The sequence below is a fragment of the Ruditapes philippinarum genome, unplaced genomic scaffold, assembly GCF_026571515.1.
Source record: "Ruditapes philippinarum isolate M1 unplaced genomic scaffold, ASM2657151v2 ctg25_1_1_1_1, whole genome shotgun sequence".
NCBI classification, from domain to species: Eukaryota; Metazoa; Mollusca; class Bivalvia; order Venerida; family Veneridae; genus Ruditapes; species Ruditapes philippinarum.
Window position 1 is genome coordinate 264,272 of NW_026852675.1, and position 26,445 is coordinate 290,716.

General features: G+C 32.2%; 2 protein-coding genes across 2 annotated transcripts; both read right to left on the reverse strand.

Annotated features, from left to right (window-relative positions):
- Positions 1-1,794: 1,794 nt before the first annotated feature.
- LOC132720794 (uncharacterized) lies at positions 1,795-14,862 on the reverse strand. Its single transcript, XM_060705012.1, has 7 exons — positions 14,733-14,862; positions 11,173-11,346; positions 9,303-9,482; positions 8,413-8,582; positions 7,597-7,766; positions 6,440-6,597; positions 1,795-4,777 (listed from the first exon to the last, which is right to left on the reverse strand). Exons 1-7 carry the CDS (start codon positions 14,860-14,862, stop codon positions 4,722-4,724), a joined length of 1,038 nt encoding a protein of 345 aa, XP_060560995.1. The 3' UTR covers positions 1,795-4,721.
- A 2,776-nt stretch (positions 14,863-17,638) lies between these two features.
- Positions 17,639-25,537, reverse strand: LOC132720852 (calcium-binding protein 1-like). Its single transcript, XM_060705079.1, has 3 exons — positions 25,375-25,537; positions 20,228-20,431; positions 17,639-18,796 (listed from the first exon to the last, which is right to left on the reverse strand). Exons 1-3 carry the CDS (start codon positions 25,398-25,400, stop codon positions 18,553-18,555), a joined length of 474 nt encoding a protein of 157 aa, XP_060561062.1. The 5' UTR covers positions 25,401-25,537; the 3' UTR covers positions 17,639-18,552.
- Between the last annotated feature and the right edge of the window lie 908 nt (positions 25,538-26,445).

A 26,445-nucleotide genomic window follows, 5' to 3' on the forward strand; every position in this document is an offset into this window, starting at 1 on the left:
CATGTTCGTGTTCTAAGGCCTCCAGCTTTAGATACAACAGATTTTCAATCGAGATAATAGTACATGTATTAGAAAGTGACATGTTAAAAGAAATCTTTAATTAAACGATTACATTTTATTAAACATCAACAACCTAGGTATTGGTTAACAGTAATAAATGAATAAAAAATAACTGTATATTATACATGCATATGACTGTCTTCATTACGATTACTGATATAAAATAGAAAAAGATATTAATAGAAAATGTTGACAAATGTCAAGATCTTATTATCATAAACTTCTTAATAAATTTTGAAGAAGAAAATATATTGACTAGATCACAAAATACTTGATTAAATTCGCCGACGAAAGGCGTTAAACTTGTGTAAACAATTTAATACCTTATATGAAAAAAAAAACCTATGAACATTTGCGTTACCTCATAAAAACGGTTTGAATTACATTGATCAGCTTACTTTCAACTTTCTATGTCACCAGAAGATTAGTAAATAAAAACTTGCCTATCGAGAATCGAAATTATACGGTATAATATGCATTGTTGAATCGACAAAAGCCAAAACCATGCTTAATACGGTGGTCAAGCCATCATTTTCACAAATGAAGCAATTTTGTGGAAATAATCTTGATGAGAGATGAAGAATAATGTGTTACAGCCTTATGAGGATAACTCTTTTTTTCAGTGTGGCTAAATAAAAAATATATTTCCAAGTTTACTTAACGCTTTGTAAATCCTGTCATGTATCCGTCATTTATTGCACAATTCTGCGTTTCTTTTTTGCACGAATGGTGCGTTATTTTTACATTCCGGCGTTACTGGATATACACCGTGATAATAGTAAGCGTACTTAATTGATATTTTAAAATACTTTGTACAAATCGCCGAAATTATTACATTTTTATAAAACATTTTTATATTCAAGGCTTGAAGTGTAAAGTGTTGTAATTCTTATCACGAGGGATGAACTTTTACACGAAGGATGGACTTCTTAGGACAACTGTCATAGAGTTCCTGGAAAACATTACGGATCTCGTCGGAAAACTTTATTGTATACTGGAGAAACACACGTACAATTTTTTTAAATTTTAAATGAGGAGTTTACTTTGATGATTAAGCTTGCCTTACATATTGTATTATGTGCCAGAACAAAGAATTATAGCCATTTTCATCGCCTTTTGTTTAAAATCTGATAGTTTTGAGTAAAAAATGTACTTGAGCCGCGTCACGACAAAACCAACATATTGGGTTTGCGACCAGCATGGATCCAGACCAGCCTGCGCATCCGCGCAGTCTGATCAGGATCCATGCTGTTCGCTTACAGACCCTATAACAAGTAAAGAAACTGATAGCGAACAGCATGGAACCTGATCAGACTGCGCGGATGCGCAGGCTGGTCTGGATCCATGCTGGTCGCAAACCCACTATGTTGGTTTTGTCATGACGCGGCTCACTTGCTCTTTTGTACATTTTGATCTTTCATCTGTGATTTTCTTCGTTGCCATACTAAATTACCTTATTGTAATGGAAAGTTGCAAACGTAAAGCCAAGGCCCGACTTTTAAAAGTCTCGGAGTTCTTGTGATAACTCTGAAGATGCCATAGAGTTCTTATGATAACTTTTGTTACAGCAAGTGTGTTTCTTGTACGTTATAGCACATTTTATTGGTCCATAAGTGTGTTAATTATTACGAAGCAAAGTACGCTTATAATTTGCACAAACATGTGGTTATATAATGTTGGTTTTGGGTGTATTTCAGTTTAAGAGATATTTTTTCTAACCAATATTTCTTGTGGTTTTTTTTGTTTTGTTTTTGTTTTTTTTCATTTTATAAGATTTTTTGCTTACGCAGATATTGTAGACTGAAATAAGGTTTGATGTAGAGCATTGTTTAACAAGATAATATAAGCTTTGAATTCAATACGTTATCATAATGTCTTCATGTATACAATATTATTGCCAGCTTTAGGCTATGTTATCGGTATACCAAAACAAATTACATGTAAATGGTTTGTAGCAAAATATGAAGTACATTACCTTTATCTTAAATCAATGAGGTGGGGGTCATCTTCATGTTTTCAACGGATATATTGATTTCTAAAAGGTATCATTTTTTTTGCTATAGGGACGCCACAATTTCTATGACAACAATATAACGATACAAACAAAGTCTTTAATAATAAATGTGAGACACCATAAGGTTCATACCGTTGATCTATCGTGTTCCTTTCTTTATCAAATTCAAATTAGCCTAACGTGAATTATAGAAATCTCCATATTAAGGAAGATTATTGCATACATTCTTGTTATCAAAGTTTGGCTCCACATCTTTAGAATCAGTCTACATTAAACTGAATGATCATGATTTGCTTTAAAATACTTATCATTTTTACAGTACAAACATATTTCTTCTGTCAATGTTTGATGGACATTTCTATGGTGACACAAAGGTGACATTAGTGTGTTTTTATTTATCTCGTGGCAACGAGATACTATGTCGTGGCCACGAGATAGCTAAGTCGCGGCCACGAGATACTATGTCGTGACCACGAGTTACTAAGTCGTGGCCACGAGATAGCTAAGTCGTGGCCACGAGATAGCTAAGTCGTGCGCACGAGTTACTAAGTCGTGGCCACGAGATAGCTTAGTCGTGGCCACGAGATACTATGTCGTGGCCACGAGTTACTATGTCGTGGCCAAGAGTTACAAAGTCGTGGCCACGAGATACTATGTCGTGGCCACGAGTTACTAAATCGTGGCCACGAGATAGCTAAGTCGTGGCCACGAGATATTATGTCGTGGTCACGAGATACTATGTCGTGGCCACGAGATAGCTAAGTCGTGGCCATGAGATAACTAAATCGACTTAGTAACTCGTGGCCAAACCATATATATATTTATATATAGGTGTGAAGAGATGAATTAGACATTTTATGTGCATTTCGGCGGTTGAAAATGCGAGATTTAAGCATTTAATCATTAAAGCGCCTTGTTCTGTATATACCGGAGTACGATAAGTAGTTTGGTGCTCAAACACTTTTTTTAGTCTCATTCAAAATTAGTACTTCAAGCTTTTCTTTACGAACTATATGTATAACAATAATAAAAACAATAATCATAAAAAGGAAGTATCAAAAACATTAAAACAAACGAAAAATTATATCAACATTAGTTCAATACTTTCAGGCAAGTATCTAACTTAACAGATGTTCATCAATAAATTGGTTTAATTTAAATAAATACATTTTAAGGGATGTAATAGAAAAAACATCGAAACACGAGTCTATCTGATTTTTACGAGGGGGCGTAGCTCCCAGAGTATAAATCAGATTGTCGAGTGTTTTGATGTTCTTTCTTTTTTGTATCATAGTCAAACATAAAAAACACGTTCCCTGATACCACAATATGAAACCCCACAAAAAAGTAACCAATGGATGAGCATCTGAATATGATATTTCCATCGCTATTCCTTTCTCTGTCGTTACAATATGTAAACCCAGGACAAAATGAACCAATCAATGGGCATGCTCTGGAGTGTGGATAACTAATACATGCACTCCAGTTAACGCACTGTGCACGTATATGTATACGATTTAACTATGTCACATTTTCAACAGAAAGGTCCCCAAACTATGATATAATTAATGAATATTCATATACTCGTACATACATTCATAAATAGCAAATCATGACTAATATAAACAATACATTTTGCAGCCATAATAAGAACTAGCTATGTTATACAAAATACATGCTATAACGTTCGGTTATTTCAAAACATCCACACAAAACCACCCATCACAACACTATAAATATTTCGAATTATACATATGAATAAATCATTAAAGCACATACCACAATCATATGCTAACTTTTGAACTATTAATCTTATGTATTTCGCGTTTACTTAATTAATACAAAACATTTTACAAAGGTACGTAAAATTCCATCCTAGATTGTTAGGATTGTTGACTGGACACACACGCATGCATGCACACACGCACACACACACCAACACTTACACATACACACCAATGCATTTTGAATTAATGAAATGTTTATCTACAATTATTGTCATGACACTTCTATTATACTTAATATATATAATTAACATCGTCAACACACCTAGAACTTAAATCTATATTGACATTATTTCATAAATTCAAACACACGACAAGAGGTCCTAAGGAAATTAATGATGTCAGGTTTTACATTGTATTTATTTGGATTATTTCCCTTAAAGATTAATTTTACAAAACTAATCGGTATAACTTCTCATGCGTATTTGGGCACTCAGTGAAAGATAAATGCCAAATGTAATCACATTCGAATGGCCTTTAAATCAAGTAAATTTAGTTTTAGATCTTTGAGCTAAAAACCATAGTCTAGCGTGCGACACATTAACTCAATTTCTACAAAATAATGCAAATTTATTTCACAATCCAGTCATAAATGACAAAGTTTTGGACTGGACACGCAGTCTTTCAAAAAAGCATATCATTATTTTGTAAGTAGAATTGCTTCCTTGGCCTATGTGCTGGAAATAAAAACTGAAACTTATGAATGTAAAGATAGATGCATGTTATGTTTAGTCAATGTTAACCTCATAGTTTAGGAAGAAATGTTGTTTAAATAAATTTTAGGTATCGAAAAACGACGGACGACGGACATATCATCACCCATCACAAAGGCAAGAGTGAGCAAACAGAAATTGGTCAACAATTCAGTTATTTATTGTCACTGTAGCGGCATCAGCAAAATCCAGTTCTTTGACATCTCCTGAAACGATAAAAGAGGATTTGGTTTTAATAGTCGAACGAATGAGTGTATATTGATGGCTTGTGATTCTTTAAATATAGGTATATTTTGTAAACAAGAAGTTTTACCCTTTTAAAGACGATTAACTAGTATATATCTATAAGTCGATGATCAATTCTTTTTCATCCCAGCGCAACATCCGTCATGGTTATAGATAAAACTCTCATAGTTATTTATTCATCAAAGACATAATACTTTTCTTTTGGTTGTTTTAATAATTTTTTTTCGCTCAATAAATTAAAAAAATTTCGTTGCTTTCATTGCTTTGTGACACAACACGTTTTAAATAGCTCCTAGATTATCACATGACCATGCCGCTGATCTGGCTTAATAATAACGGTTTTGCACATCCGTGGACGTCATTTGTGTTGTACAAACACAGCGTTAAGTAAGTGAAACATATGAGACTATCGGGTACGTAAAAGTGTATATAGTTTCCGTGTTACGGTGATTCCATCCATACATGAATAAAAAAAATAAAATAAATGCGCTTTAACATCAATATGTTCACACGGAATGTCAGATATGTTTATATGAATTATTTACTAAATATTTTGCTGCATAAATGCACCTGAAATTCGAACCGAGAGAAATGGTAAAATTTTAGTCAATCTTCACACAACAGGCACTTTACATTAAAGTGAATACACTTGTTTATTACAGGACATGCATAAACAAAATCATCAATTTCGACATTTTTTCTGTGGATTTGTCGTGTCGAAATCTGTCTACTTTCTGTTTTGTCTCGACAACGGGGCATACATTTAGCTACGATGCGGACTTTCAGTGAAAAATGAAAACAGTCATAAATTAGGCAACGGAGCATACATCTGTATCAAAAAATATAAATGAAAATATTGACCTTATAGTGATTTAATCTATAAGTTATATGCAACTATTCTTCTTTTACATTATAAAGTATTTGTGTAAGATAATAAATAGATAAAAAAATTCATGTGCCTTCTTGTTGTTTATCGATTTTTCATCATGTCAATGAAGTACCAATTGGCTGACAGATGAGCAGAAAATGACTAGCGTGCAAGGCATTAAGATGTTGCATAAATAGTATCCAAATTAGAATGCACAGTCGTTTGTAAATATAGTCACCGGTACCGAAACATGGGTTAATTTTCATAAGCCAAAACAAACACCTGACCAAAACAAAATTTTGGCTTCCAAGTCTGACAAAAGACCATAAATTGCAAAAATGTCCATCAGTATAAAGAAAGCAATTATACTAGTTTCTTTACAACCCAAGTTCCGGCCATATAAGTTGCTGTTCCTGAAGACAAATCTGTTAATGCGAAATTTAACAAGTTCGCCGAAAACTAAACGAATATTTTCGAAAATAAAATACCCGCAACATGTTTGGTCTATGTCAGACAACGCGTCATCGCACAAGGAGTCTATAGTGCAAAACTTTTTAAAGCAATAATTGAAGTAAAGATTGGATCCAGAAACTAAAACTTTGTATTCTATGAAATGTGACAAAATTATTTAAGAACAAAACTTGATGCATAAGTTGTCACACATTATTCATGCTGACAGATTAATTACGAGGTTCGGTTTTAAAGCTGTGTACCATTGATAACAAAGTCAAGTAAACGTTGTTTTTTAATATACCTGGTGTTGAGGTGACCATTGTCTTGCGGGTTGAATAAATAATATTTGGTATAGCTCCATGGTCATACCAGCAAACCGGTTCTCCGTCAATAGTGCAAAACCAAAGTTTGTCCCCTTCACAAGTGTTAAATAAAGCACTGGCATAGAAGTGTCTTTTTCTAAAGGTAGAAGAATATTAAATAATAATAGGCTTTACAAATAAGCGGGTATTGGTTTATGTGAGCATGCAATAACGTACGTCAGCACACTTTCCCCTGATTTATACTATTTCTTATAAGCCTTGTTCTGCTAAAAACGCGACAGCCACATTTAATTTCGTATAAAACAAACGCAAGTAAAGGTACAAAATTCTATCATAAACTAAGCATAATGTTGCTTTATTTTAAAGAAAATGTACAAACAGCTAATATAATTTCCACACAATGCATTAACGATATTTGACCGTTATATGTGTCACATATAAATGTTATGAAACACAAGTACATATATACTAAAACATCGTTCAATAGTCTAGGCCTGCTTTCTGGTAATGCCAATCTACTGGTCAAAAGTGGGTTATCTGACGGTTTATAAAAGTTTTGCTAGGAGACTAGTATACTAAGGAAAATGTTCTCAACGATAGATAAATTGCAGGAAGGGGGAAGTGACGTCAGTAGCTATCATTAAAAATAATCATCCGCACTATCTACGGGAATTCAAATCACACATGGAAATAAAATGTAACTGATTCAGATATTCAGAAACAATATTTACTAACATGATTACATTTTTATCATATTTTTTTCTAAATGAAATAGACGTGGAGTCACAAGTATTTCTCATTTCATTTTCCCAAAAAAGGATTCTGAGTGAGTTCACTTTCTCTATTTCAGGTATAATCACACTTCAGTATATTATGCTAAGTATATTTAGCCTTGGGGTCTTGCCTAAGTCGTGATTAACAGCACTGATTAACATAAACACAAATATTCATTTTTTATTTGGCAACATTTGTTACATACCATAAATAATAAGATTCAAAGAGATATATGCTTAACTATGAGTAACAAAAAATAAATGACATACTATGTATACCGCCGTGCTCTCATGTGATAAACAAAAGACAAAGCCATAGCAACAGATTAAAGTTACAAAACGTATCTACTCAAAATACTCACAAAACACCAGGAACAATTCCAAAATAATTAGTTCTTGACGTTTGGGTCAAATCAGTATAGCTTGAATCAATTACACGTTCTTTCTGGAACCAATCCATTTTACTGCTTCCGGTTCCGTTGAAGTCTACCCAAGCAACTTCAGTGGCGTTTTTATAAATGGAATATCTAACCTAAAATTAAATAGATTTAATAACTTTTCAATTCTGATCAAACAGTTTTATGTTGTTTTTTATCTTTGAGATATGAACTCATTATTATTAGAACAGGACTTCAGATAATTGAACAAACAGTAGTAAATGGGTCGTGAAAAGTTTTTGAATTTACAATAAAACATGCCATGCTGGACTAACTGTAAACCGGTTGCAAACAAGATGATACTGCATGAAATGAAAGAAAAATAACATTCACATACTTAGTTAGTTGTTTTTTGTGAAAATAATAGTTTGATAACTGTTTACGAGCTTGCTAAATTCTTTTAAAAATGAAAAAGACGGAGCTCTTCAACAACTGATATTATGACATTGAACATGACGATGTGACGTAATATAAATGTAAAGAATAGAAAGACAGGATTCAAGGTATGGTTTTATGAAAGAAGAATAAAACAGTATACAAATACAGGTTTAATAAAAGTTTCATTATGGAGTCTAAAGCAATTTAAAGTTGATGTATTTATCTTGATTTATCTTGATTATGCGGTCGAAAATGTATTTGAAACGAATTTAACACAATATTGTTTTCCTTAAATCACTGTAAATGTATGACAGGTTCAATTGCTTGTTTTGTGTTTGGTATGTAATTTCACAGCGACTTTACCTTTGTAACATTTAAAGTATCCCATTCGTCAATTCTTGGATCTCTGTAATGGTGGGTGCAATTCGTATTGGAAATGTTTCTGCATGACTTATCACTTGTGGATTCAGTACCGTTTCTCCAGGCATTAAGTGCGCTTTTCCCATTCCCAGCTACAACCTTAAATATTACACCTAAAAACCACAATGTCAAAGACCAATAATTCGCAAATAAACACAGATTTATATTTAGAACTAAAAGAGAAAAAAACATTTAAATAAGATGTTACATCACAATAAACGTTGAACCCAGTTATACAACCGAAACAAAATCGTCCTAAAATAAAGAAATACAACAGTATTACAAAGTATTACAGTACAGCGGTACGACCAAAAGATATCATTTAAGAATTAAACAGTGTAACTGTGGACAAATCAGGCATCCCTTACACTAACAAAGCTCGATTAAATTTAAGGGACACGCTCTGATGTATAAAAATTTGATCAAAATATACATCACCTTAAATAAAAAAAAATAAACATTCGACCAACCTGACATAAAATATTAAACCTCGAACAAAAAAGACATTACTTTGGACAAAACAGTCATAACTTCAAATGTTCAACATAGAACAGAACATCATAGTAAATCGACAGTTTTTTAAAAAATAATAACACTAAGCTGGTTAAAATTTATAAGTACGTATGGCTGCGCCGCTCTTGACCAATTTAATTTTGTAAATACGTACAAGTTTATCAACTTTACCCTATGCTTAACGTTTATATTTCATTCTGAAAAAATATACGTTATTTGAACTGTTAAATATCTAACAAAACATGCAGTATTCACAAAACAAAAAAGACATCATATAATTTCTCTTTTATCTACATTTAACACCCTAAAATTTATCTTACTGTTAAACTTGGTACATGTGATATCCGGATTCCAGGATCCATCCGACATACACTCAATGTCTGACGTCACAGTGTTGACATCAATCGTTGTCTGGCCGTTACACGTCACAGTTCTGACTGATCCTTCAGTTGTTCCACCACTGGATATAGCGGCGTTTCTGATGAAAGGCTCATCACATACTGAACAGTGAAAAATCGTTACACTTACTAGTAATCACAGGGATACAGTTTTCACGGATTTTAGAGATTCGAATATACCATTTTGTGAAATTGCTGTGAGAAATTTTTTTATCAGTTTTTAGTGTATCTATTATAAATAAGAGTGTTCACTTATGACATGTAAGTGCATTCATATTTGCTATTCCCAGGATTTTAAAAACATGTTTAAACAGGTAAAAAAAGAGATATATTCTAAAAATGTTTCCCCATTGACAATAAGCACTTAACAGAAAATTAATATCATTTTTTTCTGCAAATTCTTTCCATAAACGTAGGAAAATATGTAAACACATTAAAATGAAAGAAACAAAATGGATCTATCTTTGACAAAAATCTTAAAGACCTATTATGCCTCAGAAAAGCTTTTACTTTTCTTTTTCAAAAACTTTCTAATTTTAGTGTACTTTCTAGTATCCAAAAATATACTCATTGGCCAATTACCTGAACCATCATTTTCATCTGTGGCTTTTTAGCAATAAGTTCAGTTAGAGTGAATTAGTATTTTGTATGGAAGACAAATTACTTCTTTGTTTATGTTTTGCTTCTTTTATGTCAAATAATTTAGCATTTATCGCTACTTTCTTCAGGTAACAAGCATCTAACATTCGCTAAAATCATTTAAACATTGTAAAATTCATGTATGCCCTTTTCTAAAGATTTAAATTTATTTGTTTCTGAGGTATAACAACCCTTGTGGATTGCCATTACAGCTATATGAAAAATCTTTCAATACAAAGATCTGTTAAAACACTTTGAATAATTTATCATCTTGAAATGTACGATATTTTTATGTGAAAGCCTTTTAAAAGTTATGAATTATATATTAAAAAACTATATGGCGTCCGTAGCAGAGTGGTTTAGGGTGCTGCTTGAATTCGGATGTTTCTTAGCACTTCGTTCCTTTTATTACTTACGGAAGGTGTGTGATTTTACCTTGTCTCCCGCTATAATTGAATTTTCGCACATTAGGCACCAAAAGACTCCCTCCACTAGGATGACTTTTTGTATAAACTGGAGTTTATTTGGATAGAGTATTTGATTGTTAAATAAACGACGCTGAAGACAGTTTATATGAAGTACAAAGTCTGAATTTTTAATATGAGTCCCCTTCATTTAACTTAAGAATAGCGAAGACTTATCATGTTATTTTGTTTATTTTATCTTTTGATTAAACTAGTAAGTATTAGCTTTCGTGTTTGAAATTTGAAGACGTAACTAAAAGACGCTCAGTCTTCTTATGGACCTTTCAAGTATTTATAATAGTATGCAATTTGGCAGACTGACTTTACAACTGCTACACTTGGAGGGTGGTAGCTCTACACTTGTTGATCTGGTTTACAAAAAATAACTCATGTAGTGTTTCAAAGCAAATCAACCTAACTGAGAATAGGAAAGGCTGGCTAAAGTCTTTACCGGGAGTTTCGTACGTCATTATAATTATCTAGTCACTCAAACTCCAGAATGGTTAGTAACTGAATACCCGCTATCTAATCAGCGAAAGTGGGGAAGCTTATTCTTTATAACTTAAAAGATTTGTAAAACAATCTTCGACTGAACAGAACAAGTTTACGATATTGTAGTAACTATATACCATATGAATGTCAGCACAAGCTATTCTCATGTAAACCATATCAAGATAACTTATACTAACCCTTTAAGCACTGTACAGTAGCATTCCATTTTCCATTTTCAAGACATTTGGCGACAACAGGTTTCCCATGCATCTCTGTGTATCCTACGTCACAGTTGTACCGTATGACGTCACCTATTCCTCTAAGATTGCTTAACACTTTTACATTGGCAGGTTGAGTAGCATTAACACATTCTGCGGTTAATAATGACAAAACAACATTTTCTTTTTGATGAGATACATCGTTATTGGTTTTATTTAAGATATAAGTGTTTGAATTTTTGGCAATGATGGAAGAAAACTTTATTGTACTTTCTTTTCAAACAAATTAGTTCCAAACAAAGTAGTTCCAAGTTTTTCAATGCGTCGCTTTACCAAGTGCTTTTTGATTAAGAAAAAAAGATCAAATTCTATCAAGAAACAAATCAGTTTCAATTAAATACTTCTTAAAGTTATTTACCACTTTGTAGGCATCTGTTCGTAGACAAATCGCAAACTTGGCCTCTATTCATTCACCACACGGTTTCTGAATTGAATTTAAAGTTATGGAATAATGACAAGTGATTTTCTAAACACATTAATAAATGTACTTTACTAAAAAACTTTAGACAAAAAATCAAATATCATTTGTATTGAGATCTTTCTTATACTTTTGCCTCAATTAAATTATTTAACTGTTGGTTCAAATCACAAATACTTAGTGGTAACACCCCAGTTACACAGAGCAATCGGTGATTGATCGGTAGTTCTGTGAGCCAAATTATGGAGTGAGCCGATGACAACGTATTTAACACTGATATCACCTATTGGTCACTTGTTTGCCACCTATCAACTGCTATTGGGGAAAGATAAGTTTCATCGGTGAAAAATTACCGATTGGGATTTTTAAACATGTTTAAATTTCTAGATCGGTGAAAATATTTTACAAGTAACCGTCAGCAACCGATATCACGAGATATTTAAGCTCTTAATCACCGATATCGCCGATCGGACAAAGATGACCAAATATGAATCACCGGCCATATCTGACGGAAAGTGTTTAACCACTGATGACTAGCTATCAACCACCGATTAATCAGCGTTGCGCCCGATTTAGCTTCGATTTACAAACGATAAAAACCGATTGTATTTAAGCATTTTTATCAGCGATCCAACCCCGTTTGAGTTTGCTTTCTGTCACCGATGGCCGTTTACACAGAAAACCAGAAATAAAATCACGCATGACAACCGATCATAACAGCGAGTAAATTTATAATCATATGACCGATTGGGGTCCGACCGTCTGTGTTACTGGCCCCTAATTAGTAACATCATGTACGATTGATGTTGCATGCAAAACCCCCCAAAATTCTTATTTAACAAACTGTCATTATCCAGTTAACATCCATGTCAGAGTGATGAGTCTTGAACGTGACCTCCAATTATAACCCAAAGAAATGCATTAGTTTCAAGTGAATACCCTGAATAGTTAGAAAGATTTATGATGATCGAAAAACTTTAACCAAGATTTTTTAAAGTTGAGAAAGGACCATAATTCTGTTAAAACCCATTATAGTGTAACGGACCTTGAAAGCTATCTCTAGTTATTATCCCGAATTTTAGTGAATTAAACTTTGGTAGATTTTAAGATTGATGTTGCATGCAAGACTGTAGCCAATAATTTTCTAAGTTAAAGAAGGGAGCTAGAATTCCATCAAAATCATGTTGCATGCAAAACTTTTAATGATTATTTCTGAAGTTCAAAAAGGGTGTAATTTCTGTCGAAATAGTGACCCAACCTAAGGATAAAAAACCCCAAAACATGCATTCAGTTTCTAGAGAATATTTTAAGTAGTTTTTAAGAATGACATTGCATGCAAGACTTTAACCAAAAATGTTCTAAGTTCAAAAAGTGCCATATGTCCATTTCAATCTATACTAGAGTAATGTCCCTTCACAAGTGACCTCCTATTATTATTTCTAAAAGATGTATGACGTTACTAGCAAATATAATTAGTGGTTGATGATATATGATGTTGCATGCACAAAACCTTAAGGAGTGTAAAGCTGGGACCGATCCTACCTAGGAAAGTCCTGCTATATATTGTAGCTTTTGTCAGAGCTCTTAGTTGAAATATTCACAAAAAGGACATAAAAAACAAAAACAAAAAACAAAAATAACAATTAAACAAAAAGAAAACAAATAGCTACGTGTTCAAAATGAAAAAGCAGAGCGTGACTGTATAGCTTTGTACGTGTACGAGTGTATGTTTGGCTCTGTACCTTCAGGCGTATGCTTGAGGCTGTGTTTTTACGCGCGTGCATGTGTGAATTTGTAGTTCCGTGCGTGCATATATGGATGAGTAGCTTCCAACATGAATGTGTTACCATGTAGCTGCGCAAGTGCGCTTGCGTGGCTGTGAAGGGAAACGCCTGCATGGGTTAGCATGTGGCGGAGGAGCTTTGCCCTTGCATGATGGTATTATATTTCGGCGCATACATAAGTGGCATTGTATCTTAGGATGTGTATTGTGTTTCAAGTCAAACTAAGACATACCGTCTGAAAAATGATGTCCGATTTTTTCACTCGCATACACGTGCCGTTTCTAAAATCCTTCAAACTTGAATCTAGTAAGAAAAGTTCACAAATACCTAACTTATTAACATAATTCAATGTTTTACAATGGGGCCGTAATCCACATTCAAGAACACAATCGTTAATAGAAATGCCTTTGTAAAAGCCAAAACGAGTGTCCCCTTCCTTACACTTTGTTGTCCCGGAGAGCGTATAACTAAATGAAATCCCGTTTACTTGAATGTCAGTAAAACTATTTGCAAAGTTGAAAATATAAAAACAAATGAAATATGAAAACATTTTCATTTTTGCCTATGAGTCCTTCAGTTAAATGAATTACACTTGTGCCTTAAACAAAATTTCGTGCATCGCGTTTTGTATATTTTTCTGTTTATTCAAGTATTGCCAACAGAGTTGAATTATTAATAAAGTTAAACTCGTCATAGATAAACTGACATGCGCAAATGGTATCATTAAATAATAATTTCCTGTTTTCAGTTGAAACTTTTGTATATATCTTAAATCAGTTTCAAAATGGCAAATTACTTGTATTCAAACTGGTATCATAGTTGTGGGACTTTTCTGTTGAAAATGTGTCAGTGTTAAATCGCATGCATATACATGCATAGCGCATTAACTGGATTGCAGGTATAACTTTCCCGCACCCCAGAGCATGCCCATTGATTGGCTCATTTTTGCTTGGGACAGAGAAAGGGAAAGCGATAGAAATATCATATTCAAATGCTCGTTCATTGGTTACTTTTTTCTGGGGTTTCATATTGTGACAACAAGGAACGTGTTACTATGTTTGACTATGATACAAAAGAGAAATAACATCCAAACACTAGGCAATCAGATTAATACTCTGGGGGCTACGCAGTCAGAATACTAATCGTGTTTCAATGCTCTTTCTATTACATGTAGCTCCCGACAAATATCTCTCACTTGAGCGCTATACCACATAAAGATCGTCAAGAAAAACAACGGGAATATTTGTTAACAACTGCAAGTATTTCAAATTTCATACCTCGCTTCAACGAATAAAGCTTCCTGTCATAAAGTTGGTAAAGGATATTCAACGTCGATGCCAAGAAAATGTTAACTTGCATCATCGTCAGCATCATCGTCATCATAATCGTCAACATCAACATCGTCATCGTCATCATCATCATCATCAGCAGCAGCAGCAGCAGCAGCAGCAGCAACATCATCATCATCATCATTATCATAACAATCATCATCACCACCATCATCATCACAACAATCATCACCTTCATCGTCATCAACATCGTTATTAAAGTCATTTTCACGTCAATCATCATGAAATCCAATATCATCATTTTCATCATCATCAATTATAAATTCCTGACTTCCAAAATCTTTAATAGTTAAAATATAATAATGATTATTATCATCACATTCATCTTCATCACCACCATCTTCATCGACGAGGTTCATTTCATATTTTATTGTGTGCATTTTGCAGTAATTAGATGCTAATTTAAAATATAAACGATTTAAACAGCAATTATTAGTGTCTAACTGACGTCCTTGACCTACTTTTCTTATGCACGGACTCTGTAGTTCCAGATTGATGAGACGTTAAACAAAAAGTATCCTTAAAAAGATACTTGGCCGTGGTGCTTTTACTTGCAAAAACCTTTTCCGGGTTTTATTTCTGCGGTTTAGGTTAATATTTACTGGTATAAGTTGCATTTCTTTCTCTTTGTACATCACAACATATACGCATATGCGTCAATGTTTTGAGCTTTTTTGATTTTTTCTTCTGATATTTTAATTTGTTCTTATTTCACACGCCCACTTCTCTTTTTCCTAGCCTGCTTTATTAGCTGTACTTTAAAAATGAATGGTAAGGGATTGCATAGTCAAAATGCATAAAAAAGAGCAAGCCGGTCTTGCTTTTTTGCTAATTACTTTTAAGTTCTTCAAAATAAGGACTAAATAAGTCACAGCACTTATCTTGACATGGAATTCTAAAACATCATTATATCACATTTGAAATTGGAATATACAGTTCTGTTTAATGCATGCCCTTTACTCAAGATTAAAAATAAAACGGAATTCAAATGATGAAAGAGTCATATAATATAATGCTGTTGAGAAGCAAACATAAAAAAAATAAAAATAAAAAATTCTTTCTGAAGCGGAGCATAATGTGGCTTTAATGCTTGTGCTATGGATAAAAAAGTCTTCTATAAGACTTAAAACGAAACCAATATACGTACAATGGATCAATACCCCACTTAAGAAATGAAATCAATAAATGTTTTTGTTTTGACATTTTGCCTACTAATGGATCTAAAGTCCTTTTTTTCAATAAATGTTGGTACGTAAAACACAAATCATACATATTTCATCAACAATAATAGCTAAAAGGTTTTACTTTATCTTTGCCTGAAATATTAATGCTTTTTTAACAAACATTAAGCCAAATTATCATATGTCTCCTACCATTGATTCATAAATCATGTGAAATTAGCTGTCGGTCACTTGCCTAGAAATTCGTGATGACTTGTCAGTATTCCAGGAAATACGGGTATGTAGACCGACCGCTGAGATGACCTTAAATGTATTCTATATTCCGCGAAAACACCGAAAACATGAGCACAAGTACATACATTTTGATGTCAAATTATCTCCGCTTTGTTACTCCATGAATATCCCGTAATGCCAGAGGTGAAAATAACGCAGAAATTGTGCAAAAGTTACACCGGACATGAGTCAATCTATCGGTGAATCGAGCATCGCGGTAAGTAAATGGACCATTGTACTTTATAGCAAATAACATTAAATTCAATAAGCGCAAAGTGATAGTAAACATTATATAATGAACATCGTGAAAAGCTTGATCAAGAAAATGCTTTTTTTTTCAAGAACATTTGCGAGACTACGGCTATATCGTCGATAATTATTGATACAACTACGCATTAAGTATGTTGATTATTATTATTAATTATCATTATTATTTGATATTCGGTATACTCGTACCTTGCCTAACACTGGTGACCTCAGCAAACTTTGTACAGCGTTACATACTACTTATACCTTTATAAGACTTGATGAAAAGATGATTAAGACGTAAATATTGACATGTGAAAGGTTCCTAATTACCTCCCTTTCTTCAAAAATGAAACGTTTGAAATTGTAAAAACAATAATGATCATTTCTCTATATATGTGTTCGATTATGTTTTAGAAAATGTTAAGCATATCTTGACCAGCTCAAACATTCATTGTATGTTTTCTTTACTTTATATTTATATTTTTTCATTGCAGCATTCGAAGTAAAGATTCTTCTTTGTAAATGTTGCAAACGGCATATTCAATAGTTTTTGTCGCCATTCCCGCCTTTCGGTTATTTAGGAATAAAAACATTTAAACAGATTTGTCGTTAAATTTACTTAATATTGTATATACATTTGTAACGAGCAAACAATATGTCTGTGTGTTGCCGAATGATAAATATATCAGCAAGGTAACAGCCATTAAGTGAGTGTCCAATGTTCCTGTTAAAAACAGTAAAAAGAGTTACATAAATCAGGGTGGGTGATCACGCGACATTTGTTTACGGTAAATGTGATCACTTCTAATTTTTGTTTGCTATTGTTTTCATTGTATCTTTCAATGTTTTAATAATTAATATATACCATGACAAATATTTTCTTATTCTAATGGTATATATTTTTCTAATGTAACATTTTATACCATTACATTTGGCAAATACTCATCTAAACATGTTCAAATATTGAAAGACATAACGAAAATTTAGCAAATACCATTTGCGGTGACTCACTGTTACCATAAACAAATATCACGTGATCACATACCCCGTAACTAATGACGTCTTATAGTATAACATCCGTACAAATTAGTTTACCACTTTAAAAAAGAACTTTAAAAATGAGATCAAGACTTAGTTTAATAGAATATTTATTAACAAAAAAATACAGAAGAATACATTCCATCTCAAAGAAACATATAAAAAAGCAAGTATTAATACAGTATATATATTCCAATTATCTGTTAACAAACAATGATATATAGAGGTCAAGCAAATCACCCCAAATACGATTTGAATGTTGCTGGAAATGAAGTGTAACAATTCTGAAATTACTCTCATTTCCGTGTAAAAGCCTAATGATATAATTATGGAAATTCTTAAGTTGATTTAATTTAACACAAAATGCACTCAAGCATGGCTTAAATTACCCTACCCGAAATATCGAAAAGTGTATTTTTACTCTGTAGTACAATGTAGTAACAAATTGTCGGAATAGGATTGGAACTAAATCAAACCCTTATTACGCATAATATCTAAAATTGACTTGTCCGGAATGAAAGACGGACAAAACCATTCAAAATATTTACTGTCTGAATTACGTACAGTCCAGTACGTGGTCTTTTTCTGCACTGGTGGGATAGTTAGAACCAGTTTTCGCCTGTCTAAAGGTTTAATACATTACAACGTAAATATGTTGATACAAAACATCTACATGCATATACATCTCATTTTGTTCTTTTCTAAAACTGACGCAACTTAATTGTGATTAATTGCAGCATATATTTTGAACCTTTGTGCCTTTCTCAATACTTTAAAACCTCTACTGCTTTGATTTTCATTGGGAACTTCACTTCTAGAATTCTGAATTGAATATCGGGAAGTTTATAACAAAAAAATAATGTTAGTAAATGATTATCTAGAATAACCCCTACAAAAATATATATGTAATTATAAAAAACACGTATATTATAAATGTAAAACACCATTGCATTTTTCTTTAAATGTACACTTCAAAGAATACTCAAGTCCTTCAACACTTTCATCAATTATTTCTTCGGGGCTGGAGCTTTATAAAGTTTTAATGTATATAAAAGATTCATAAACTGGCCAAGATCTATCATGCCGTCTTCACCTTTACAGCTTTTCATAAAAAAATCTATTTCCTTTTCTTCTAAATTTCTTCCAGTTGCAGTTTTTAATGTTTTGAGGCCTTCCTTTGCCTCATCACTGTCCAGCTTGCCGCTTCCATCTGCGTCTATTTCTTTGAATTTGTTTATCACATCCTGGGCACTAAAATTAAGAGGGAAAATAGCAGCATTTGAAAAGATGAAACACATCTGCAGATGAATCTTAATTCAAAATTTCACCATTTTCATGTTTAAATGTTCAACTCTTCTTTAGCCCGTGCTAGTGGGCGTGGACGGTAAATTGCAATTACAACAACCGTCCATAAACATGCTCAATCAAACCGATCTTCCAACATTTTTAATATTGCCTTTTCTGGATGGTCTTAAGGGATTCAGGGATTATGTTTTTCTCTATTTGTGTAAATCATATCATAATAAACATTGAATATGTTTAGAAGAAGACGTAGAATTTCCTCTATGGAACTGCTGATGGATGTTGACGATAATAACGATAAAGAAATTATCCGGAGGGTAAATAGAGGTTAAATCTGATCACCCCAAGACAAAAATATCTCTACATGTAGTGAACGAGATAAAAACATATATTTTAAAGAAATGTTACTGTCAAAGTTGATATGGCACGAAAGCACGGACATAATATATTTATCTTGATAGCGACATCTTACAAATTGAGATATTTGCAGGAAAGATAAAAGAAAACTCTTGTTACTTGACTCCGAACGTAGATTTACAGAATGCATTAACAGTTTCTATATCACTGATTTAAATACATATATCAATTGAAAAACAAATCGCTGTGCAGTCTCTGTTATTTCACATGCCAAAATCATGTGAATGTATTTCGTTATAATTTCAAAAGACTTTTATGTAATTGGTTCTGACTTACTTCGTTATTAATGTTTTAAATAGATATCTTACAAAGCTGTAAATTGTTCAAATCTGTTAATACAACTTAATCTCGCGACAAATACTGGCTCATATATGATATAATTCATGTGTGGATGTTTCTAAATATAATTCTATGTTAAACTCTTTCATGCTAAATTTTGCTAATACTGTGCTAGCGGTTCTTTGCAAAAATATCTTCTATAAACACGCGCAATCAAATGTAGCCTGCGAGTGAGCGTTGTTGATGGATTCTTTTTTTACTTCAATATTTCATTTGAGATTAAAATGCTTATCATACCCCAATGTCATTTTATTTCTGGATATATATATGTATATGTGGTAAGATACAAGAAACACGGTGTTTTTTTAATTATTTGTTATGTAAATACCAATCGTGTTTCAAAACATTGATACTGGCAATAATGCGGAAAAAAATACCATAAAGAAAAATGTGTAGGTTTCCTTAATAGTTCCAAAATAAAATCGTTGAATTTGGAAAAACAAAACAAAAGATTTAAGTATAATAAGTAATGCGTCTTCAATCATTTGTTTTTCTTCGAAAATAGTCTATTGTATTATATTTCAACCACAAAATGATTACCCTCATAGCGCTATCAATTTTTTTCTTTTATAAAGCTAATTTCGTGGATTTTGTCTGGCTTCTGATTTGTATCAAAATGCTTACCAATCGCCGACGCTCATGTAAAATTGCTGAAACTCCCATATGCTCATTATTCCATTCTTATCCTTGTCAAATGTATCGAACATGATCTGTCCCTGTTCATCATCAAGACCAAATTCTTGTTGAAACAATTCCAGAGCTTGTTCTTTCTTCAGATTTCTCACATTATTCTTCATATACTTTTCAAACACGGCTAACACCTCCTTCCTGAAAATGCAAACGAAAAGTTATTTCAAATGAGTTTTTTTGAAAATCGATAATAAAATATTTTGGATAACCGTAATAAATATCAAAACCTAATGTACATTTTCATATATCTTGGGTGTTCGAGAATTCAAAAATTATATATGGTGGATCAACTATGCAAGTTTAATGTAGGTTTTTTTGTTTATTTTATTATTTTTTGTGTCATTTTTGTAGAAAAGCCAACATAGTGAGAGAAAATCATCAAAATGTTGAACAAATTTTTTCAACTTCTCTTTAGAACGTAAACTCAAAGTATTAAGGATAAAACATTTCCAATTTTTCTTGTACTATATTATAATCTCCATGACAGAAGCAGACGCGTCCATATTAACATGTCATGATATGAAAACCTGAGTTATATTTTACAGGCATATAAAACTCGTACGTCGAATTATCTGTATATACTATCAAAACATATCAGGTATAGGGAGAAACACACATAATTTACAGTAGTGCCAGAGAAGATGTTGCGCAATAAAATAGATAAGCATGCATGATACGTGTTCGGTAACCTAATTGCTTGTGTAAAAACTGAATGAATAAAGTAACTATATTGAGGTTCTGATCACACAGAAACACATTGTGCAATTTAGATAATAATTGCAGATTCTGAAAAGTTAAGTGGCATGTCTAAGAGCACTGCTGAATATGTCTTCCAAGTTATGACATCATCCAAAAAAAAATGAAGATGAACTGAAATAAATGGCTGTTTCACCAATATGACAGGTCCTATAATATAATCATTTTACATGCAGACGCACATAATAATACACGATTTCTGTCAATTTAGGGTACTGATGATGATTCAATGCTATATATTGTGCACATAGAGAGAATTAAAATCAAATTATAACAATAGGAAGATTCCCTTAGCCATGAACAAATGATTGATATTAGCTCTGATGGTAGACATATGTAAGAGTTGTTTATAAACTGTTTTAAAAGGAAACATAACCCATATTATTACCCTTCCAGATTTTTTCCGCCTTTTTGATTGGATATTGATCACCCGAAAGAAATTGATATAACCGAGCCAGACGGGTAATATTCACACTAAATTTCCCCGTTGGGTACCCAACGTTGTAAACAACATGCACTGAGGTGATGCGCGTACGGTTCGATTTTACGCGGTGTAAATTCCGATTTAAAAGCACTTTTTAACTGTCAAATGATAAATATTTACCAAAGTAGAGTAATGATACATATTACCATCGGTATGGAAAACAAATATGACCTTGTGAAAGCTTGATATTAATTACAAAAAAGTGCGTTCCTTTTCTCTTGTTTACATTCGTTAGGTACGGGAAAATGCGTCATGTATTTATGTGACGTCATGTTGTGACGAAGAGGTACCCTAAAGGGAATCTTATTTCGTCGTTTCATTTGAAACAGCAATGATTTTTTTAAAAATCGTCTAAACTCGGCAGGGGAAGGGTAATAAAATTATTATTTTGATTTTGGAGTGATATATGTGGATATATTACCTGCCAAGATAAAATATCACCCTCGCCTAACGGCTCGGGTGATATAAAATCTTAACAGGTAATATATCCACATCACTCCAAAACCAAAATAACATATATTATTAATGCGAGGTAGCTTGTGTCAATAGCAAATAAAGTCAAATTATTTGATAAGTAGATTTCTTAGCCTATGACTTAGCCTATGAAGTAATGTCTGATAAAAGCTCTGATGGTAGACACATGTAACAGTTGTTTATAAAATGTTTAAAAAAGGAAATATAAGCCATATTATTACGAGGTCATAGATGTTAATGCGATAGTTTGAGGTATTTCATATCTCATTAGTGCGAATGTCTGTGGCAAATGTTATTTTGGCGGTAATTTTAGCAGACTACTCAGTCGTTTTCACGTATACATATAATGCTGGGCAAAATACCGAAAACTTTGTCTTAAACATGTATCTAGGAAAACATCGTTGTTATATTTTATTGATACAGATAATGCTTTTACTTAATAATAATTTGTATATGTTGGCATTTGGTTGTTAGGTTAAATATTAGGATAATTTAAAAGTGCTGGACAAGAGTTGCACGGCAAATTGTGGTCGAACTAAACAAATCTCATTATTTGACAACTATTCTAAATTGAAAATTATTGTTATAAAAAAATGTGTTGGTGAGAATCATATTGCCGTAAACAAATATTTTGACTTAACTCTTTGCAAATATACTTCAACTGGGTATTAAAAATGGTGTAGTTTCAGGTTTATGTCATAAACAGAATAATCAACCGTTTTTATGGCATCATCAACCGCTAATTCAACAAAATATGTTTGCATGTCGAAACAAAAGTTAGCAGAAGAGTTCTGACTTAGCCTATATAGAACAAGGTATTCATCTCCTGTGTGGAATTTCCGCATAAAATGAAGTAAAGGGCAATAAAATATGAAATGTGTAAAGTGTTATCATATGTGTTTACTGTTAGTTAACCATTGTTTCAAAGAAGAAATTATGGAAACCTTTAGACAATAACGATTTCTTTCTTGATCGTAGTTCATCTGACGAAAATGATTTTATTCTAGGGAAATAGTGGTTCGAGATACCATCATAACAAAATTGATATATGGATCAAACGTTCATCACCTTTAGTAAACTGATTAATTGTATGTATATTGCTTGCCGTATTGGAATAATTGTATGATTGCAATAGTAAAATCATTAACAACATTTCATGGCATTTATCAGTATCAAAATTCGTTATCAAAATATTTTATTCCGCTAAACATGTCCTTTATTTCATTACAAGTCCTCTGGACACTTACAAAAATTGTCACCTTAGTACAATAACTGATAAACTCATATTAAATTTAGAAGAGCTTATTCTGTACTGCACTTAGGCCACGAAATGTATGTTTAGCGTAACGATGGATAACAATAGCTTAATTCGCGTTCTAATGTTTTCCAATGTGTTTGAATATTAATAATATACACGATGGTACAGATAAATTGTGATTCGTATGTAGATTTTATTTTTGTAATTTAACTGAAATAATTAAATCCAATTTGTTAATAAGAAATTGCTATGTACGAATTAGATTTAAGCGTTTGTATACTACATTGTACAATACATCTATTATCAAATATCTTTCTTCCGTATTTCTGAGGCTTTTAACGATTTACAAAGTAAATGACATTTTCGGCAAAACAAATGTTTGAGTTATGCTGTACGCAATTAAATAACGCTTGATATGTGATAATGAAAACAGATAATAATTTATATACTCAACGCATCTGAAATTTTTTTGTTGTTTTTTCTTTTTGCTCAGTAATGTAATGTTTGAAAACAAGCAACATCGCGATGAATATACTAACGATGAGAATATAATATTTGGTTGAGAAGCAATTAAGCCGTGATGCTATGTTTATGTTATTTACATTAGCCGAAATTTCTGATGTTATATACATGCCAAAAAATGTATGACTGTTTCAATCGGTGTATGATTAATACAGGTGTAGTAAGTCTAGGGGTTTCTTTATAACAGACGGCATTCGTCTTTTTTTTAAGCCAAGTTTGAATACAAAGCGAGTATATACGTTATTAGCATACCTTTTTGAATTACTTCGCCTCTGAACTGATTAAGTTGCCAATAGTAAACATGTGTATATGAGTGTACAATGCATTGGTGATTTATTTACCATATTTTTACTAGGCATTCCTATCTTAAACATAGATGCGCAAGACGCGTTTTCTATCAAGACGCGTTCCTTATCTTCATATCTACAGATATCGTTGATTTAGAGATATTGATATAATGATGCGCATTTGACTGATAATGTACGATAGTTGAATAAGTATTTACATAACACTGCATGATATTCTCTGGTTCGTAATTATATGCACATCCTAAATCGTCAGCAAAATAATATATAGATAAAAAGGTAGCGTTCTGGCGTCTGAGACGTTTCTTATAGACCACAGCTGATTAACGGTATTACAGTGCATTTAATTTAATCACGTTTTGTTTATGTAGGCGGTGAAATGAATTTTATGAAAGCCAAAACAGTCTGCGACGGATGCGTGAATATATTTATAAACAGTATGTTTTCTAAAAGCTAGACTATTGTTAAGAGTATAAATAAAGTGATTAAGTGTTTTTGAAATTATTTTTGCTCAATGAATGCGAGTATTCGAAATGTATTTGAGTCGAATTGTATTTGAGTCGCTTTTGATTAATTTGATTATGTAAAAAAATTTGTTATAATAATATAGATCTACACTAATGTAAGCATTTGATAAGTCAAAATATTTCAACTTAACTATTACTCTGTTATTAACAGAGTAGAAATACGTTTAATTAAGTACAACGTTAAAAATTACATGAATTGTGAATACGGCATCTTTCCTTCGGCATTTTTTTTTATAATTTTTAAATCAATGTTAACTCTATCACACGTCTGGTGATGTTATGTGTCTTATTTTTTAAAGTTGAATGTCATTTTAAAGACATGTTTTACTTTTCTTTATTGTATGTAATAAAATATTTTAATATTAGGGAATATCTTAAGTCGGAGGAAAGTTCGGACAACAGTACAAAAAGTGTTATGCAATCGTTATTTATATAATGGTATGTTAGTAGACCAAGCTGGGTTATATTATTTGAACAATTTTCAGTATGTAAAGCAATCTTCATACATTTACAAGACATCAATTAAGCTTTGAATCTTTGAAAATGTAAAAGTCAATGTTTTTAAAATTTAAATTGCGCCTTTTTTGTCCATGTTACATTTTTTCTTCGTTCTCGTTTAGAAGTAGCGTTTTTAATGTCTATGTTACATTTTACTTCATTCAGAAGTAGTGATTTTTTGTGTTAGCATAGAGAAAAAGAAACGTCAATTTTCTGGCGAGAAGATAACTGAATAAATTAATAGAAAACAAACTTACGGAATTTTTCTATTCCTCATAGCCATGTTTCCTGGTTTTACCTGTCGTCGATCACAGATCACAGATCAATCAGGGATGAGAGTATATATCAATGTGTAGAACATGGGCGTGCGCATAAACTCCTACACTTCACTACTGTAAGCACAAACATGTTTCCGGTTCGATATTTTCACGCTATAACTATAAACATAAAATCATTTTTACTTGTTAATAAACGGTAATAAAACATGAACATAAAATCTTAAAACTAAAAAGAATGCTGTAACATGTTATAAATATATTTGAGAATAAGATTTTGAAAATTATAAAATTGATTGTTTGCGTGATTTCCCACTCGGTAGCTCAAACTGTTATAATATCTATATTACTGAAGATACTGCCAGTTTTTATCTGATCCGAGAAACTAATAGATAGATGTGAAGGCAAAGGAAATGATTCTGCAATTCATTACCACAGGGGGTATGGTAGTCAGGATATGTTGGATTACCTCTTCTGACATCTTTGAATTTATCATCTCCTCAACCTGGAAAACCCTCAGCGAGCAATGTTTACTACATTAAGCAATTGTTTTTAATATTACAGTAACATGTTTAAACAGACTGCTGGAGAACATCATAAGTATAGATACTAACACAAATGTACGCCACAGTTATATTAATGAATTTCAAGTGTTCTTCATTCTTTTCAAAAGTTCCTATTTGATGATGATTGAATAAATGATGATATATACAAATAAAACTATATGTTTGTCTTGTTCAAATTACAAATAAAACATTCAAATAAACATACAAATGTCTTTCTACATTTGTAGGGAATAAATTTCAAATAAAACATCAGAATAAAAAATATGTCCAGTAAACAAGTAAATATCTAGAACTTGTTTGTTCTGAATCTTAAAAAACAATGTTCTATAATCTAACACAAAATATTATTTATATTTTATGAGTTTCTTCACTTATATTTTGCTAGCTGCATAAAAATGTGAACGTTTTATGAATGCTATAAAATTTTGAATTACCTTGACGTTTTTACAGTCTGCACAGACACGCATTCCTCTTTCATGACGAAGAA